At 47.0% G+C, this 16,891-nt stretch overlaps 1 protein-coding gene across 3 annotated transcripts in view; it reads right to left on the bottom strand.

The window, feature by feature from the left end:
* Positions 1-4,046: 4,046 nt before the first annotated feature.
* Positions 4,047-16,891, bottom strand: part of C1H18orf25 (chromosome 1 C18orf25 homolog) — a 59,562-nt gene continuing 46,717 nt past the window's right edge. For all 3 annotated transcript variants that reach the window (XM_044276306.1, XM_044276303.1, XM_044276304.1), the window contains 2 exons: positions 7,303-7,429; positions 4,047-5,275 (listed from right to left, as the gene is read on the bottom strand). In XM_044276306.1, the coding sequence (XP_044132241.1) occupies positions 5,086-5,275; positions 7,303-7,429 (317 nt within the window). In that variant the 3' untranslated portion in view covers positions 4,047-5,085. The remainder of the gene's footprint in view (positions 5,276-7,302; positions 7,430-16,891) is intronic.

A 16,891-nucleotide genomic window follows, 5' to 3' on the forward strand; every position in this document is an offset into this window, starting at 1 on the left:
AACGCTCAGGTGTGAACCCAGCCTAAGTGGGCAAAGTTGGGGTACTTTCACCCCTGGGAGATATGCAGTGACAATAAGGTGTAGCTAGACAGGTCAACTTGAGTGTAGGATTTAAAGGGATTGTACAAGATAAGGAAAGTATCTGATTTTGCTGCCAACAGCGCCACTCTTGACTGTCGGCCATGTATGGTATTGCAGCACGGCAGCATTAATTTGAATAGCAATAAGTTGCAATACCAACTCAAGACAAGGCCGATGGACAACAGTGGCTCTTTTTCTGGAAAAAACAAAACACAGAATATTTCTAATTCCGTTTCGTACAATCCCTTTAAGTGAGCGATGGCCACTTGTGCATTGACCTTATAAATTAAAAAAACAAAGTTCATTTTAAAAAGGATACAATGAAAAAAATAATATATATATATATATTAAAATAGAAGGGTAAAACAAAAACTAAGTCAGACATGTCAATATTTGTGCCCTCCCCCCCCCCCCCCAACAAATATCCAGTGATTGCGTTAACTCGTCTGAAATTGTTAAAATGAATAAAAAGTAAAGTAGTGTCTTAAATAAAACGGAGGAAAAAAAATAAAGAGACGACGAAAACACGTAAAAATCTGAAAGGAAAAAACCCCAGACAGAAACAGGGGCCGGGCCCAGAGGAGCCTCCTTGTACACACTGTCCAACACATCTGTATATACACGCATTCAGTGCGCCCTAACAAGCAATCTGTCCATCCATGGGGGACCGGGCGAGCACTAACACGGTGCCAGGGCTGGGAAACAATATGACCCAATGAGCGGAGCTGGCGTATGAAGCAGACATTTTACCCTTGGACATCAGTGGTTTATTAAATCCACGGTACTTGGGGGCAAAAGAGGCGAGGAGCAGGCACAAAGATGGTGGAACTGGCGTTGTAGACCAGTGAAATGTCTGGACTTACCTGCACCGAGCATAAGAAATAATTAAGGTCGATGGAAGAAATCTACGATGTAAAAAGAAGTTGCCTCAAAAGTTAACACATGGGGGAGGTCCCCCACTCAGGACCCTCAGCCAGAAGAGAAAACTGCTACAAAGGTTCCCTCACTCTGGAGGACCCAACATGTCCATGCATTACAAGGACAGCCCATTGAATTCAACAGGTAGCGCTTCATTTCCCCTCTGGTGGCGCTGCATGACTTACTATACAGATTGCAGAGATTAAAGAGAAGTCATACCTGTCCTGTATAGTTCCTCTCTCTTTATGATCCACTCCTGATTATGACTTCCAAAACTACATGCAGAAACCTGACCGAGTGGCTGTACCCCTATACTGATAACCGATCCTCTGGATAAGTCATAAGTATCTGATTGGTGGGGGTCCAATACCTGGGACCCCTGCTGATCAGCTGTTTGAACAGGCTGCTGAGCTTACTGGAGCTCCACCAATAAGGAGCACTCATTTGAGAATAGAGCTCCACCAATAAGGAGCACTCATTTGGGACTGGAGCTCCACCATTAAGGACCACTCGTTTGAGACTGGAGCTCCACCAATAAGGAGCACTTATTTGGGACTGGAGCTCCACCAATAAGGGGCACTCATTTGGGAAAAATCTTGTAGACCACATTTGGTGTTGTGGACCACCATTTTCTGCTGCAAAAAGAACTGGTGAGGAACTTGAACCTCTTTAAGACCCCCTTGTTTTTCTTTTTTACGAATGCAATGTTTGGAGATATCCTGCTTCCACAGATGGTAACTCAAGGTAAGTTCACACTTGCGTTGAAAAGGTTCCAGCAGAGAACAGTCTGCCTGGGTTTGCCAGATTCCACCTAAGTGTTCACTGCTGAACCTCATTGTCAATAATGTGATTTGCTGGGGATCTGGTGGTCCAGCAGTGAATGGCAGCATCCGGCTAGGCGGGATCCGGCTAACTTAGGCAGGCTGTTCTCTGGAGGAACAGCCTGCCGGATCGGATTAAGCCATGTGTGAACCTACCCATACACATCTGGAGAAGTTATAACCGCCGGCAGTCGTGGCTTGCATGTATGATAACCAACGGTCACAGGATCTCAAGGTTGTACGTTTTTCAGGCTACCACTTCCTCCCATTGGCTATGGCTTGAGGTGATAGTCCGCCAGCTTCCCTCCTGGTGCACTAGGTTGCCATAGTCTGATGACTAGCACAGAGGGAAGATATAAAGGAAACGCAATTGCCCTCAACTACACCAAGATTCATTTAAGGACAAGATGACGACCAGTCAGATGGGCCTCAGGGGTTCATGTCTCGGGTGTATGTATGGTCTAGAGTGGGGTGTGAAGGGATGATCAAAAACCCCTGACATCCAAGGTATCAGAATAAACCCCTCTATCTAATCCTGCAGATGAAATCAGGCCCGATGCTTACAGCCCCAAGAAGCAGAGAACCATGTATTGGACAAAATCACTGATGGAGTGGCGCTGTTTTTGGAAGAAAGCTGCCGTATTTGTGTAATCCTGGACAACCCCTTTAAGAACCCAGTTACCTCCTAATACCTGGGCTCCATTACTGTATCTCTTCTGGTGTAAGATCTGGTGTCAGCTGCAGGGGGAGGGGTGGCTTTGTCACCACATCGCTTGCCAGCGTAACCAATTCTGCCGCGTCTAAATGGGATTCCCTGATTACACACCACAGTATATAGACTGCTGACCGATACTCCAAGAAGCCATGAGGAGTCTGTATTTAAAGGGTATGTCCACCAGAGTAACTTTCACAAATCTACAGTCTTCAGAGCTGAAATCTCCCAGCAGTCCCTGTTCATGTCTGCACAGAGCTTACAATGATGATCTGCATTTTGGGGAGCAGGCACTGTATGGTCATTTGATGTAGGGAAAGTTAAAGGGGCATTCCCCTGGTGAAGTTCAACAGCTTCCAGTGCCTAGTAACAGAACTGTGAATATAGCTCTGAAGTAAAATAGAGCTTATTGTAATGTATGTAGTTTGTACACAGTAGAATAGTGAGTGCAGCTCTGAAGTATAATACAGGATGCAACTTAAGATAAAAAAAAGTAGTGTATGTACAGGTGAAACTCGAAAAATTTGAATATGGTACAAAGTTCATTTATTTCAGTAATGCAACTTAAAAGGTAAAACTAACATATGAGACTCATTACATGCAAAGCGAGATATTTCAGGCCTTTATTTGTTATAATTTGGATGATTGGGGTTTCATAAGCTGTAAGCCATAAAGTCACAATTTTGAGGCACCCTTTGCTCAGGGGGTATGGATTAATTAGCTGACTAGAGTGTGACACTTTGAGCCTAAAATATTGAACCTTTTCACAATATTCTAATTTTATGCTGCATTAATGCAATTCCATTTAATTTGTATTACTGAAATAAATGGACTTTTGCACGATATTCAAACTTTGAGTTTCACCTGTACATAGCAACTTCACCAGCAGAATAGTGAGTGCAGCTCTGGAGTACAATACAGGATGTAACTCAGGATCAGTACAGGATAAGTAATGTATGTACACAGTGACTCCACCAGCCGAATAGCGAGTGCAGCTCTGGTGTATAATATAGGATGTAACTCAGGATCAGTCCAGAGTAAGTAATGTATGTACACAGTTACTACACCAGCAGAATAGTGAGTGCAGCTCTGGGGTATAATACAGAATGTAACTTAGGATCAGTACAGGATAAGTAATATAATGTATGTACACAGTGACTCAACCAGCAGAATAGTGAGTGCAGCTCTGGAATATAATACAGGATGTAACTCAGGATCAGTACAGGATAAGTAATGTAATGTATGTACACAGTGACTCCACCAGCAGAATAGTAAGTGCAGCTCTGGGGTATATTACAGGATGTAACTCTGGATCAGTACAGGATAATGTAATGTATGTACACAGTGACTCCACCAGCAGAGTAGTGAGTGCAGCTCTGGAGTATAATACAGGATGTAACTTAGGATCAGTACAGGATAAGTAATGTATGTACACAGCGACTCCACCAGCAGAATAGTGAGTGCAGCTCTGGAGTATAATACAGGATATAACTCAGGATCAGTACAGGATAAGTAATGTATGTACACAGTGACTACACCAGCAGAATAGTGAGTGCAGCTCTGGAGTATAATACAGCAAGTAGAGGATAAGTGATGTAAATTACCCCATTTTATATGTAAATTATATCTATATATAAACTGTATAATGGTGAGAAGGGGTGGACATACATGTCAGTCTATATACTGAGATACATACTCAGAAAGGCATCCAGGATGTCACACATCAGACTACTGTCTGCAGCCCCCAACATAAGCGCTGCCAGTAAAACAAATTAGGGAACAGCTATTCCAGTAAGACCACATTTACCCTTCATAGACTCCTCCAAAGGGGCTGTATGTAAGAGTATCAGCAGTGGGATCGGCGCCGAGTCCTGGCCATAGTGGTTGAGCCTGCAGGAGGCGACAATGTATGTGCTTGTGACTTACTTCAAGCTACAGGTTCCATACATCATGTGAAGTCACATGACTAGAGCATACAGTATCTGTCATGGCGGCGGCCATTTTAATCGGAGCAATATCCAGCCTATCAATTATCCAGTCTCTAGTGACAGCCAGGGGCATCTCTGAAACATCGCTGAACTGGCAGACAGCGGTGCTGATGGCTACTGACTCCGCCCATACAAGATGGCTGCCTCCGATTCCTGTACATACCCCGTAAATGCTCAGTGTACGTGCCGAGTCCTTATCTAAAGATACATTATAAATATTTCTGCATATATTACATTTTTTTCATTTTTTTTTTTTAACCAAAGCAATTAAATTATCTAAGCACAAAAAAAGGAAAGTGGGGGCAGGGAGGAAAAAAAAAACATGGAAAGTGCTTTATCTCTTTTTTTTTTTTTTTTTTTTTTGAGCATAGGCATCTCAATGGGAAGGATGGAGGGGAGGGGTGGCAGCAGGCAATTTGGCTGGCTGCGTGATGAATGATAAAATAAAATTACCCATAGGTTAATTCAGGATACCTTCCAAGAGACGTGTCCCGGGCCTCTGGGAAGAGAGTGACGGTTGTGCCACGGGGAAGAGGGGAGGACACAAAACAGGGAGGAGTCAATGTTACAGTAAGTATTTGCGCCTCGAATCCTCGTCCAGCGTTAGGTCAACTACTTCTGGGGGTGAAGTCCAGTTCTGCTGGGTGTTGACGCTTGTCCATGATGGAGTTTGGTGTGAGCTGTGATACTGAGAGCCGGCGGCATGCTTCCAGGAAGACACACTCTGTATGACTCCCCCCCGGGGGTGGACAAACCTGCAAGGATGGCAGAAAAATGGCAGCGTTACGAAGGGAGGAGCGGACATAAAGAGCTAATGGGGCTCTCTCTTGCCAGGCATATACATTGAACCCAACAATAAATCCGTATGCAGTTAGCCCCCCCTGGTGGTGGCTAAAGCAGGCAAACATCTTATAACACTATGGAGGACATTTATCAAAAATTTGTGTAAAGGAAAATTCAAGTAGTTGCCCAATCAGGTGGCTTTTGTTTAAAGGGCTGCCCTCCATTAACATCTATCAGCAGGATCTGAAGACTAAACTGTAATGCTTATGGCCATGCTTCACCCTCAGCATCTACAGTACATCATTCAAGGAAGGTGAAGGATCACCCACAGGTTTACTGTATGTAGTAACAAAGGTATCTGGCATGTTCCTGCACCCCCACAATCTCCACTTCTCCCCTGCAGGTTTACTGTATGTAGTAGAGGACGTACCTGGCATGTTCCTGCACCCCCATAATCTCCACTTCTCACCCTCAGGTTTACTGTATGTAGTAGAGGACGTACCTGGCATGTTCCTGCACCCCCATAATCTCCACTTCTCACCCTCAGGTTTACTGCAAGTAGTAGTGGACGTACCTGGCATGTTCCTGCACCCCCACAATCTCCACTTCTCAATCTCAGGTTTACTGCATGTAGTAATGGACGTACCTGGCATGTTCCTGCACACCCCCACAATCTCCACTTCTCACCCTCAGGTTTACTGTATGTAGTAGAGGACGTACCTGGCATGTTCCTGCACACCCCCACAATCTCCACTTCTCACCCTCAGGTTTACTGTATGTAGTAGTGGACGTACCTGGCATGTTCCTGCACACCCCCACTTCTCACCCTCAGGTTTACTGCATGTAGTAGAGGACGTACCTGGCATGTTCCTGCACCCCCACAATCTCCACTTCTCACCCTCAGGTTTACTGTATGTAGTAGAGGACGTACCTGGCATGTTCCTGCACACCCCCACAATCTCCACTTCTCACCCTCAGGTTTACTGTATGTAGTAGAGGACGTACCTGGCATGTTCCTGCACCCCCACAATCTCCACTTCTCACCCTCAGGTTTACTGCATGTAGTAGTGGACGTACCTGGCATGTTCCTGCACACCCCCACAATCTCCACTTCTCACCCTCAGGTTTACTGTATGTAGTAGAGGACGTACCTGGCATGTTCCTGCACCCCCACAATCTCCACTTCTCACCCTCAGGTTTACTGCATGTAGTAGTGGACGTACCTGGCATGTTCCTGCACCCCCATAATCTCCACTTCTCAATCTCAGGTTTACTGCATGTAGTAGTGGACGTACCTGGCATGTTCCTGCACCCCCCACTTCTCACCCTCAGGTTTACTACATGTAGTAGTGGACGTACCTGGCATGTTCCTGCACCCCCATAATCTCCACTTCTCACCCTCAGGTTTACTGTATGTAGTAGTGGACGTACCTGGCATGTTCCTGCACCCCCATAATCTCCACTTCTCACCCTCAGGTTTACTGCATGTAGTAGTGGACGTACCTGGCATGTTCCTGCACCCCCATAATCTCCACTTCTCACCCTCAGGTTTACTGCATGTAGTAGTGGACGTACCTGGCATGTTCCTGCACCCCCATAATCTCCACTTCTCACCCTCAGGTTTACTGTATGTAGTAGTGGACGTACCTGGCATGTTCCTGCACCCCCACAATCTCCACTTCTCACCCTCAGGTTTACTGTATGTAGTAGTGGACGTACCTGGCATGTTCCTGCACCCCCACAATCTCCACTTCTCACCCTCAGGTTTACTGCATGTAGTAGTGGACGTACCTGGCATGTTCCTGCACCCCCACAATCTCCACTTCCCACCCTCAGGTTTACTGCATGTAGTAATGGACGTACCTGGCATGTTCCTGCACCCCCCACTTCTCACCCTCAGGTTTACTACATGTAGTAGTGGACGTACCTGGCATGTTCCTGCACACCCACAATCTCCACTTCTCACCCTCAGGTTTACTGTATGTAGTAGTGGACGTACCTGGCATGTTCCTGCACCCCCACAATCTCCACCTCGCTGCCGGAAGATGCAATGTTAATTTCGTCTTTTTTCTGCGCATTGCTGGGGGGTAATTTATCACAAGATGGCAGCCCTGGATCTAAATGACCTGCAGAGAAAAAGAAAAAAAAAAAAAATGAAGAAAATATGTATCCTGACAGCCAAGGAGCATTCATAGAAGATTTTATCCTAAACATGAAAAACAAGTAAGAAAATGTCCTGCGCCAAGAGCTTCTTTCCACCCGTGAGTCCACCAATATCTGCAGACAATGTAATAGGAAACATCTAGGTCAAGGATCAGCAACCTCCGGCACTCCAGCTGTTTTGAAACTACAATTCCCAGAATGCTCCTTTCACTTCTATGGGAGTTGTGAGAACAGCAGAGCATGTTTGCCTGCTGGAAGTTGTAGATTCATAGCAGCTGGAGTGCTGAAAGTTGCTGCCAGGACTTCACTACTTAAAGGGGTTTTCCAGGCTCCTGATATTGACGACATCCTTGGGCCCCACGATCAGCTCTGGTGTTGGAGCTAGCACTTTGAATGGAGCAGGAAGCACAGCTCTGTTGACAGTGGCGGTGCCCAGTTACTGCAGCTTAGGTTCCATTATAGATTGTAAGCTCTTGCGAGCAGGGTCCTCTACCCCTCTGTACCAGTCTGTTAATATTTTTTTGTTTACTGTGATTTTTTATTTCTGTGACCCCGGCTGGATGTACAGCGCCAAGGAATTAATGGCGCTTTAAAATAAATAATAATAATGAGAAGAAGAAGAATGAATTGAAGTGGGGCTGCAGTAACCCGGGGCACGGCCACTGAATGGCGCTGCGCTTCTTGCTCCATTCAAAGTGCTAGTTCAAGCACCAGGGGCTGGGGGCACAGCTGATCATGGGGGTGCGGGGTGTCTGACCCACACCGATCAAATATTAATGACCTAGTCATTAATATCAGGAGCACACCTTGGTATAGCACACTGCGGGCTCTGTTTTATGAGCCCAGTACATACAAAGACCCACAATCTAACACCCATAATAGAGGTAATATTACTCCTTAGGGGCTGTATTATTACTGGGATAGATTATAGGGAGGGTATTATTGCTACTGGACGAGCACTGGTGGGTTTATTACTACCGAGGGCACTGTGCAGGGCTGTATTACTGGGAGGGACTATAGGGAGTGTATAATGACTTCTAGGAGTGCACTATGGTGGGCATTCTGGAGCCATTACTACAGCTGAGGGCACTTTGGTGGGTTACTACTGGGGGTACTGTGGGGGCTTTATCAGTGTTTCATACTACTAAGGGCACTATAGTAGGCTTTATCACTACTACTACAGGAACCACAAGGTGGCTTTATTACTACTGGGGGACTACAGGAAACATAATTATTACTGGCAGCATTATTATTGGGCACATAATGGAGAACATTACTACTACTGGGGGTACTATTACTAATGAGGGCACTCAGAGGATTACCACTGCTGGTGGGACTTTTGGAAGCACTATTACTAGGGGGGACACTGGCACAATTATTTTGCGGGGACACTGTTTGCAGCACTATTACTGTCAGGGACACTATTTGCCGTGCACATTTATTTTTGAGACCACTTTGAGAGCACTGTGTAGTATTACTGAAGGAGACACTCTGTGCAGTATTTTTAGGTGAACTGTGGTACGGCACCATTATTTCTGGATAGCAGATTAGTAATTGGGGTGCAGAGCAGGCACAGTATTGGGAATAGAAGCAGAAAGACACTGTGGGGACACCAGGATAGTAAGCTTGTGTTGAGAAGGTGGGGAAGATTATGGAAAAGTGAGGAACCTAAGATGTCTGTGTGGAAAACTTGGCAGCAAAAAGATTTGGCTGGAAGAAGTCATCATGGCGGTCCGGGCCAAATAGAGAAAATGAGGAAACATCTACAAATCAGAGAAGACGTCACCTGTGAGTCACTGTATATAATAGGTATTGTGATACAGTGAGAGGTTTGGTCTGGGAAAACAGGTATTTTCCTCCCAGCATGTGCTGCTGGGCTGATTTACAGCCAGGTGAGGTCAAATAGCGGACCGGAATTTAAGTGCCGGACCGGGTTATGGCAGCACTGGGCTTTCCTTAAATAGGCAGCTGGGCTCAGAAGCGAGGTCTCTGTGTTGGGATCTGGGAGCCTGGTGTCTAGATTAAGGCTTGCTACCTGTTTGCCGTGAAAACAGGTTGGTGATTATATGGTCAAGGACTCTGAGGCAGAATTGCCGCATGGTGTGAATTACTACCAACACCGCAAGGTGACTGTTTGAATATGAATACTTTGTAGACAGGATTAGCGGACGCAGTATAGAGGCAACAACAAGTTCTCTGGATAAAACAGTTCAGTGTTTTATTCACACTTTAGGCAAGTGACAAAACAAGCAGTCATATTCAAACGAAAAGTCACCTTGCGGTGTTGGTGGTAATTTACACCATGCAGCAATTCTGCCTCAGAGTCCTTGAGCATAGCAGCACCAACCTGTTTTCACACCAAACAAGTAGCAAGCCTTCATCCAGACACAAGGCTCCCAAATCCCAAAACAGACATGGCTTCGGAGCCCAACTTCCTATTTAAGGACAGCCAGGTGCTGCCAAAACCCGGACCGGCACTTAAAACCCGGTCCGATATTTGACCTCACCTGGCTGTAAATCAGGCCAGCAGCACATACTGGGACAAAAAAAATACCTTTTTTCCCAGACCAAACCTCTCACTGTGTGACATACACCCCCCCACACCTTTTGTTCAACCCTGAGGGGGTGAACACACGTCAGACAGTGTACCCGGGACAGGGCATCCACGTTTACCTGTAACTGGCCTGCCCTGTGTTCCACCGAAAACTTAAAGTTTGACTCAGGCATTTCTGTCCTTGGTCTGGTTCATCCACTTAAGAAGTGGTCAGTCACCAGGCGGAATTTTCTCCCCAATAAATAATAGCAGAGAGATTCTACTGGCAACTTGATGGCCAGGCACTCTCTCTCCACTATACTATACCGGGTCTCGGTCGGGGTGAGCTTACGGCTGAGGAAGACAACAGGATGCTCCTCCCCGTCAACCATCGTTGACTTGTGTCCCTTCAAGAGTCCTGTCAAGGGCGCCACTAGAGTAGCAAAGTAGGGAACAAACCTCATGTAATAGCCCACCATTCCCAGGAATTAGTTTATTTGCCTAGTGGTGACAGGTCGGGGCCAATTTCGTATCGCCTCTATTTTGTTCACTTGGGGTTTGATGACTCAGCACCCAATGACATACCCTAGGAACTTAGTCTCTTCTAACCCTATCGCACATTTTTTTGGGTTAGCGGTTAGGCCAGCTTTCCGAAGGGAGTCCACTACAGCCTGCACTTTGGGTAGGTGACTTTCCTAGTCGGTAATGTGGATGACCGTTTCTTCCAGGTAAGCCGAAGCGTACAGACGATGTGGACGAAGCACAATGTCTATTAGTTGCTGAAAAGTGGTGGGGGCGCCATGCAGACTAAAGGATAAGACCTTATATTGATACAGCCCTTCAGGCATGATGAAGGCAGTTTTCTCTTTGGCAGCCTCCGTAAAGGGCACCTGCCAGTACCCAAAAACAGGTCCAAAACAGAAACATACCGGGCTTGTCCTAACCTCTTGATGAGCTCATCCACCCGGGGCATGGGATACGCATCGAACTTGGAAACCTCGTTAAGTTTTCGAAAGTCGTTACAAAACCGCAACGTCCCGTCCGGCTTGGGTATCAATACTATAGGACTGGCCCACTTTTTGACTCCTAAATGACGTCTAGCTGCAACATTAGCTGTACCTCCTCCGATATGGCTTGTCGCCTCGGGTACCCAGTATGGTTTTAATCAGACTTTTGCCTGAGGCTCAGTGACAATGTCATGCTGGATTATAGAAGTGCGTCCAGGGAGGTCCGAGAACACATCCGTGTTCCAACTAACAAACTCAATGGTCTCCTGAGTCTGTTTAAATGAGAGGCTGTCAGCAATTTTTACTGTGGCAGCCGCCTCTGTTGCATCAGACAGAGGGGCTGGTACCTCTTCTCCTAGAAAACCCGGCTGTCTTCTGTACAGGTTTCCCTAACTTTCCACGGTTTAGGTAAATTCACATGGTAAACCTGCTCCGGCTTTCGCCGCCCTGGCTGGTGTACCTTGTAATTTACATCTCCAATTTTCTCGAATACCTTGTAGGGCCCCTGCCACCTAGCCAGGAACTTACTGTCCATGGTTGGCACTAGAACCAAAACCCGATCACCCGGGTTAAAGATCTGGACCTGAGCCTGCCGATTATAGACCCGACTCTGGGCTCGCTGTGCTGCCTCGATATGCTCCCTAACAAGAGGCAACACTGTCTCTATCCGATCTTGCATCTGGGTAACGTACTCAATGACACTTATGTGGAGTGGGTTGTTGTCCCCATGCCTCTTTGGCCACGTCCAAGAGACTGCGAGGGTGTCTGCCATATAGCAGATCGAAGGGTGAGAACCCTGTAGAGGCCTGGGGTACCTCTCGCACTGCGAACATGAGAAAGGGCAGAAGGAGGTCCCAGTCCTTATCTTTAGACGCTACCTTTTTCAACATATTTTTTAATGTTTGGTTAAACCGTTCTACCAGACCGTCCTTTTGCGGATGGTAAACAGACGTCCGTAGTTTTATATGCAGCAACTTACAGAGTTCCCTCATCACCTTGGACATAAAAGGGGTCCCTCGGTCGGTCAGAACCTCTTTAGGAAGTCCTACTCAGGAAAACATCTCCATTAACTCCTTTGCTACGAGTTTTGCCTTAGTATGTCGCAGTGGCACTGCCTCCGGGTACCGAGTAGCGTAGTATAGAATGACCAAGATGTGTTGATGCCCTCGGGTGGATTTTGGTACTGGGCCTATGAGGTCCATAGCTATTCGGTCAAACGGTACTTCGATAATCGGGAGAGGTACTAGGGGACTACGGAAATGTGGCTGGGGGCTAGTTATCTGGCAGGTCGGACAAGACTTACAAAACTTTTCCACTTCTTTGAATATGCTGGGCCAGTAAAACCGCCGTAGAATACGATCCTAAATTTTCTGAAGCTCCAGGTCACCCCCGAGAACGTGTTGGTGGGCTAGATCTAACACAAGCTTGCGATAAGCCTAGGGGACCACCAACTGTTCAATAGGCTCACCCCCTAGCTGGTTTACCCAATACAACATATCCTGATGAACCACAAAACGGGGAAAACACTGACTCTGCCCCAGGTTGTTGTGGTTCACTATCTACTATTAACACATTTTCTCAGGCGCGGGATTGGGCTGGGTCCCGATGTTGGGCGGTACCAAAATTATCCCTGGAGATATTGAGGTCTGCCAATTCAGGACCCGTCGGCAAGTCCTCCAAGTCTCTCAACATCACACTTAGCGGGTTGTCTCCCCCTCTTCCACCGGCCCTTCAGTCTCAGGCTCCCAGGGTTCTGGTTTCCCCCCTGAGCCGGGCCACTCTGCTAGGGTTACCCCTGTCTCATGGGTATCAGTCACTCTCATAGCAGGCCACAGTGCCGGGAAGTCTCTCCCTATTATGAGTTCATAATGTAGATTTGTGGCAACAGCCACCTCGTGGGTCCATCTACTGGCCACCGTGGTTGGAGACACGGTGGGGTAGTCTTTTAAGTTTTCGTGGATGCACATCACCCCGACTTTCCGGCCAGTATACTCAGTGGACCGCACCATGGTAGCCCTTAGTAGGGTCATCAGACTCCCTGAGTCCAGCAGAGCCTCCACCGGAGTGTCTCCCACTTCCACCTCGCACAAGTGATCTAGAGACTCAGGGGTACGTGTTGCACACAGCCTCCTGGCATATAGCGACTGACGGTAGCCATAGTTAGTATCCATGGGCTCAACCCGATGGGGACAGTCAGCCCTCACATGGCCAGGCTCCTGACATCACCAGAAGACTATCTGAGCCAGGTCCGCCATGGGTACATCCCTAGCGGGTTTTATCGGCTCAAATCTCCGGGCCTGGGGTGGAGATTTCCGGGGTTTGCCAACGCCCCTCCCTCCCGAATCCTCCTTTAGATTCCTGGTAGCTTCATAGCGTTCCACCAGGTCCACCATCTCAAGGGCATTGCCAGGAGACACCTGACCGATCCAGTGCTGGAGAGGGTATGTCAAAGCCCTCCAGAACATATTGGCTAACAGACGATCCAGCATAGCAGTGAGACCCAGCACGTCAGGCTGTAGCCATTTTTGCAAGAGGTTAAGTAAGTATAATACTGGGGTCTTGCAGGCTTAGCCAGGTTGTACCCCACTGATGCACCCGCTGGGCCTGGACCAACACATTCACCCTTAGTCTTGCCAGAATCTCACCCTTGACTTTCTGGCAGTTGGCCGCTTGATCGTCCTGCAAGTCGAAATACACCCTCTGGGAATCGGATGCCAGGAATGGAGCAACGACATTAGCCCACTGGTCATGGGTTAGCTTTTCCCTGATGGCCACTTTCTCATACATCGCCAGGTAGGTTTTGATGTTGTCTGCAGGGGTCATCTTAGGAATCGCGGCACGTACTGTTTTCCGGGCATTGTGGACGCTCGGGGTTGCTCCTGCTGTCTGCAGAGCCATCACGTGTTGTAGCAGCAACTGTTTAGTCTCCTGCTGCGAATTAGCCTCGCGTTATTGCAGGTTTGTCTCTCGCTGCTGCAGATTAGCCTCCATGAGGGCCTTCACAACAGCCTCCATTTTGTCGTGGGGCACTGGTTGTAATACAGCTGGTTTAATGTACGACATACAACCGTGCCGGAAAAATGCAGAAACCAAAAATATTGGCGTTCACGCCAGCCTCACTGATCTTGTCCGCATCCTCCACCAATTGTGGGGACTCACTCTGGTAGACAGGATTAGCGGACGCAGTATAGAGGCAACAACAAGTTTTTGGGATCAAACAGTTCAGTGTTTTATTCACACTTTAGGCAAGTGACAAAACAACCAGTCATAAAAAATTCACCTTGCGGTGTTGGTGGCATTTCACACCATGCGGCAATTCTGCCTCAAAGTGTCCTTGAGCATAGCAGCACCAACCTGTTTTTACACCAAACAGGTAGCAAGCCTTCATCCAGACACAAGGCTCCCAGATCCCAACACAGAGACATGGCTTCTGAGCCCAGCTGCCTATTTAAGGACAGCCAGGTGCTGCCAAAACCCGGACCGGCACTTAAAATCCGGTCCGGTATTTGACCTCACCTGGCTGTAAATCAGCCCAGCAGCACATGCTGGGAGGAAAATACCTGTTTTCCCAGACTGAACATAAGTATTTGAACACCTGAGAAACAGCAAGAATTCTGGCTCTCAAAAACCTGTTACTGTGCCTTTAAAAAGTCAACCTCTACTCCATTCATTAATCTAACTTAGTAGCACCTGTCTGAGGTCTTTAAAGATACCTGTCCATCCCACAGTCAGTCAGACGCCAACTACTACCATGGGCAAGACCAAAGAGCTGTCAAAAGACATTAGAGAGAAAATTGTGGACCTCCACAAGGCTGGAAAGGGCTACGGGGCAATTGCCAAGCAGCTTGGTGAAAATAGATCAACTGTTGGAGCAATTGTTAGAAAATGGAAGAGGCTAAAGACGACTGTCAGTCTCCCTCGGACTGGGGCTCCATGCAAGATCTCACCTCGTGGGGTATCTCTGATGATAAAGAAAGGAGAGGAATCAGACCAGGACTACAAGGGAGGAGCTGGTCAATGACATGAAGAGAGCTGGGACCACAGTTTCAAAGGTCACTGTCGGTAGAACACTACGCTGTCATGGTTTCAAATGATGCATTGCACAGAAGGTTGCCCTGCTCAAGTCATCACATGTCCATGCCCATCTGAAGTTTGCCAATGACCATCTGGATGATCCAGAGGAGGTATGGGAGAAAGCCATGTGGTCAGATGAGACCAAAGTAGAACTTTTTGGTCTAGACTTCACTTGTTGTGTTTGGAGGAAAAAGAAGGATGAGTTGCATCCCAAGAAGACCATCCCTACTGTGAAGCATGGGGGTGGTAACATCATGCTTTGGGGGTGCTTTTCTGCGAAGGGGACAGGACGACTGCACCGTATTAAGGAGAGGATGAATGGGGTCATTTATTGTGAGATTTTGAGCAACAACCTCCTTCCCTCAGTCAGAGCATTGAAGATGGGTCGTGGCTGGGTCTTCTAACATGACAACGCCCCGAAGCACACAGCCAGGATAACCAAGGTGTGGCTCCGTAAGAAGCATATCAAGGCTCTGGAGTGGCCTAGCCAGTCTCCAGACCTAAACCCAATAGAACATCTTTGGAGGGAGCAGAAACTGTGTTGCTCAGCGACAGCCCCGAAACCTGACAGATCTAGGGGAGGATCTGTGTGGAGGAGTGGGCCGAAATCCCTGTTGCAGTGTGTGCAAACCTGGTCAAGAACTACAGGAAACGTTTGACCTCTGTAATTGCAAACAAAGGCTTCTGGACCAAATATTAACACTGATTTTCTCAGGTGTTCAAATGCTTATGTTCAGCAGTGCAAGACAAATACATTCTTTAAAAATCATACAATGTGATTTCCTGAATTTTTTTTTTTTTTATTCTGTCACTCAGGTGGGAATGCACCTACAATGTGAATTTCAGACCCTCCATGATTTCTAGTGGGAGAGTGTGTGTGTGTGTGTGTGTGTGTGTGTGTGTGTGTGTGTGTTTTCTTTATTTTCATGACCATGAAAATTGTAGATTCACACTGAAGGCATCAAAACTATGAATTAACACATGTGGAATTATATACATAACAAAAAAGTGTGAAACAACTGAAAATGTCATATTCTAGGTTCTTCAAAGTAGCCACCTTTTGCTTTGATTACTGCTTTGCACACTCTTTGCATTCTCTTGATGAGCTTCAAGAGCCTGAAATGGTTTTCACTTCACAGGTGTGCCCTGTCAGGTTTAATAAGTGGGATTTCTTGCCTTATAAATGGGGTTGGGACCATCAGTTGGGTTGTGGAGAAGTCAGGTGGATACACAGCTGATAGTCCTACTGAATAGACTGTTAGAATTTGTATTATGGCAAGAAAAAAGCAGCTAAGTAAAAGAAAAACGAGTGGCCATCATTACTTCAAGAAATGAAGGTCAGTTAGTCCGAAAAATTGGGAAAACTTTGAAAGTGTCCCAAAGTGCAGTCACAAAAACCATCAAGCGCTACAAAGAAACTGGCTCACATGCGGACCGCCCCAGAAAAGGAAGACCAAGAGTCACCTCTGCTGCGGAGGATAAGTTCATCCGAGTCACCAGCCTCAGAAATCGCAGGTTAACAGCAGCTCAGATTAGAGACCAGGTCAATGCCACACAGAGTTCTAGCAGCAGACACATCTCTAGAACAACTGTTAAGAGGAGACTGTGTGAATCAGGCCTTCATGGTAGAATATCTGCTAGGAAACCACTGCTAAGGACAGGCAACAAGCAGAAGAGACTTGTTTGGGCTAAAGAACACAAGGAATGGACATTAGACCAGTGGAAATCTGTGCTTTGGTCTGATGAGTCCAAATTTGAGATCTTTGGTTCCAACCACCGTGTCTCTGTGCGACGCAGAAATGGTGAACGGA

The sequence above is a fragment of the Bufo gargarizans genome, chromosome 1 (assembly GCF_014858855.1).
Source record: "Bufo gargarizans isolate SCDJY-AF-19 chromosome 1, ASM1485885v1, whole genome shotgun sequence".
NCBI classification, from domain to species: Eukaryota; Metazoa; Chordata; class Amphibia; order Anura; family Bufonidae; genus Bufo; species Bufo gargarizans.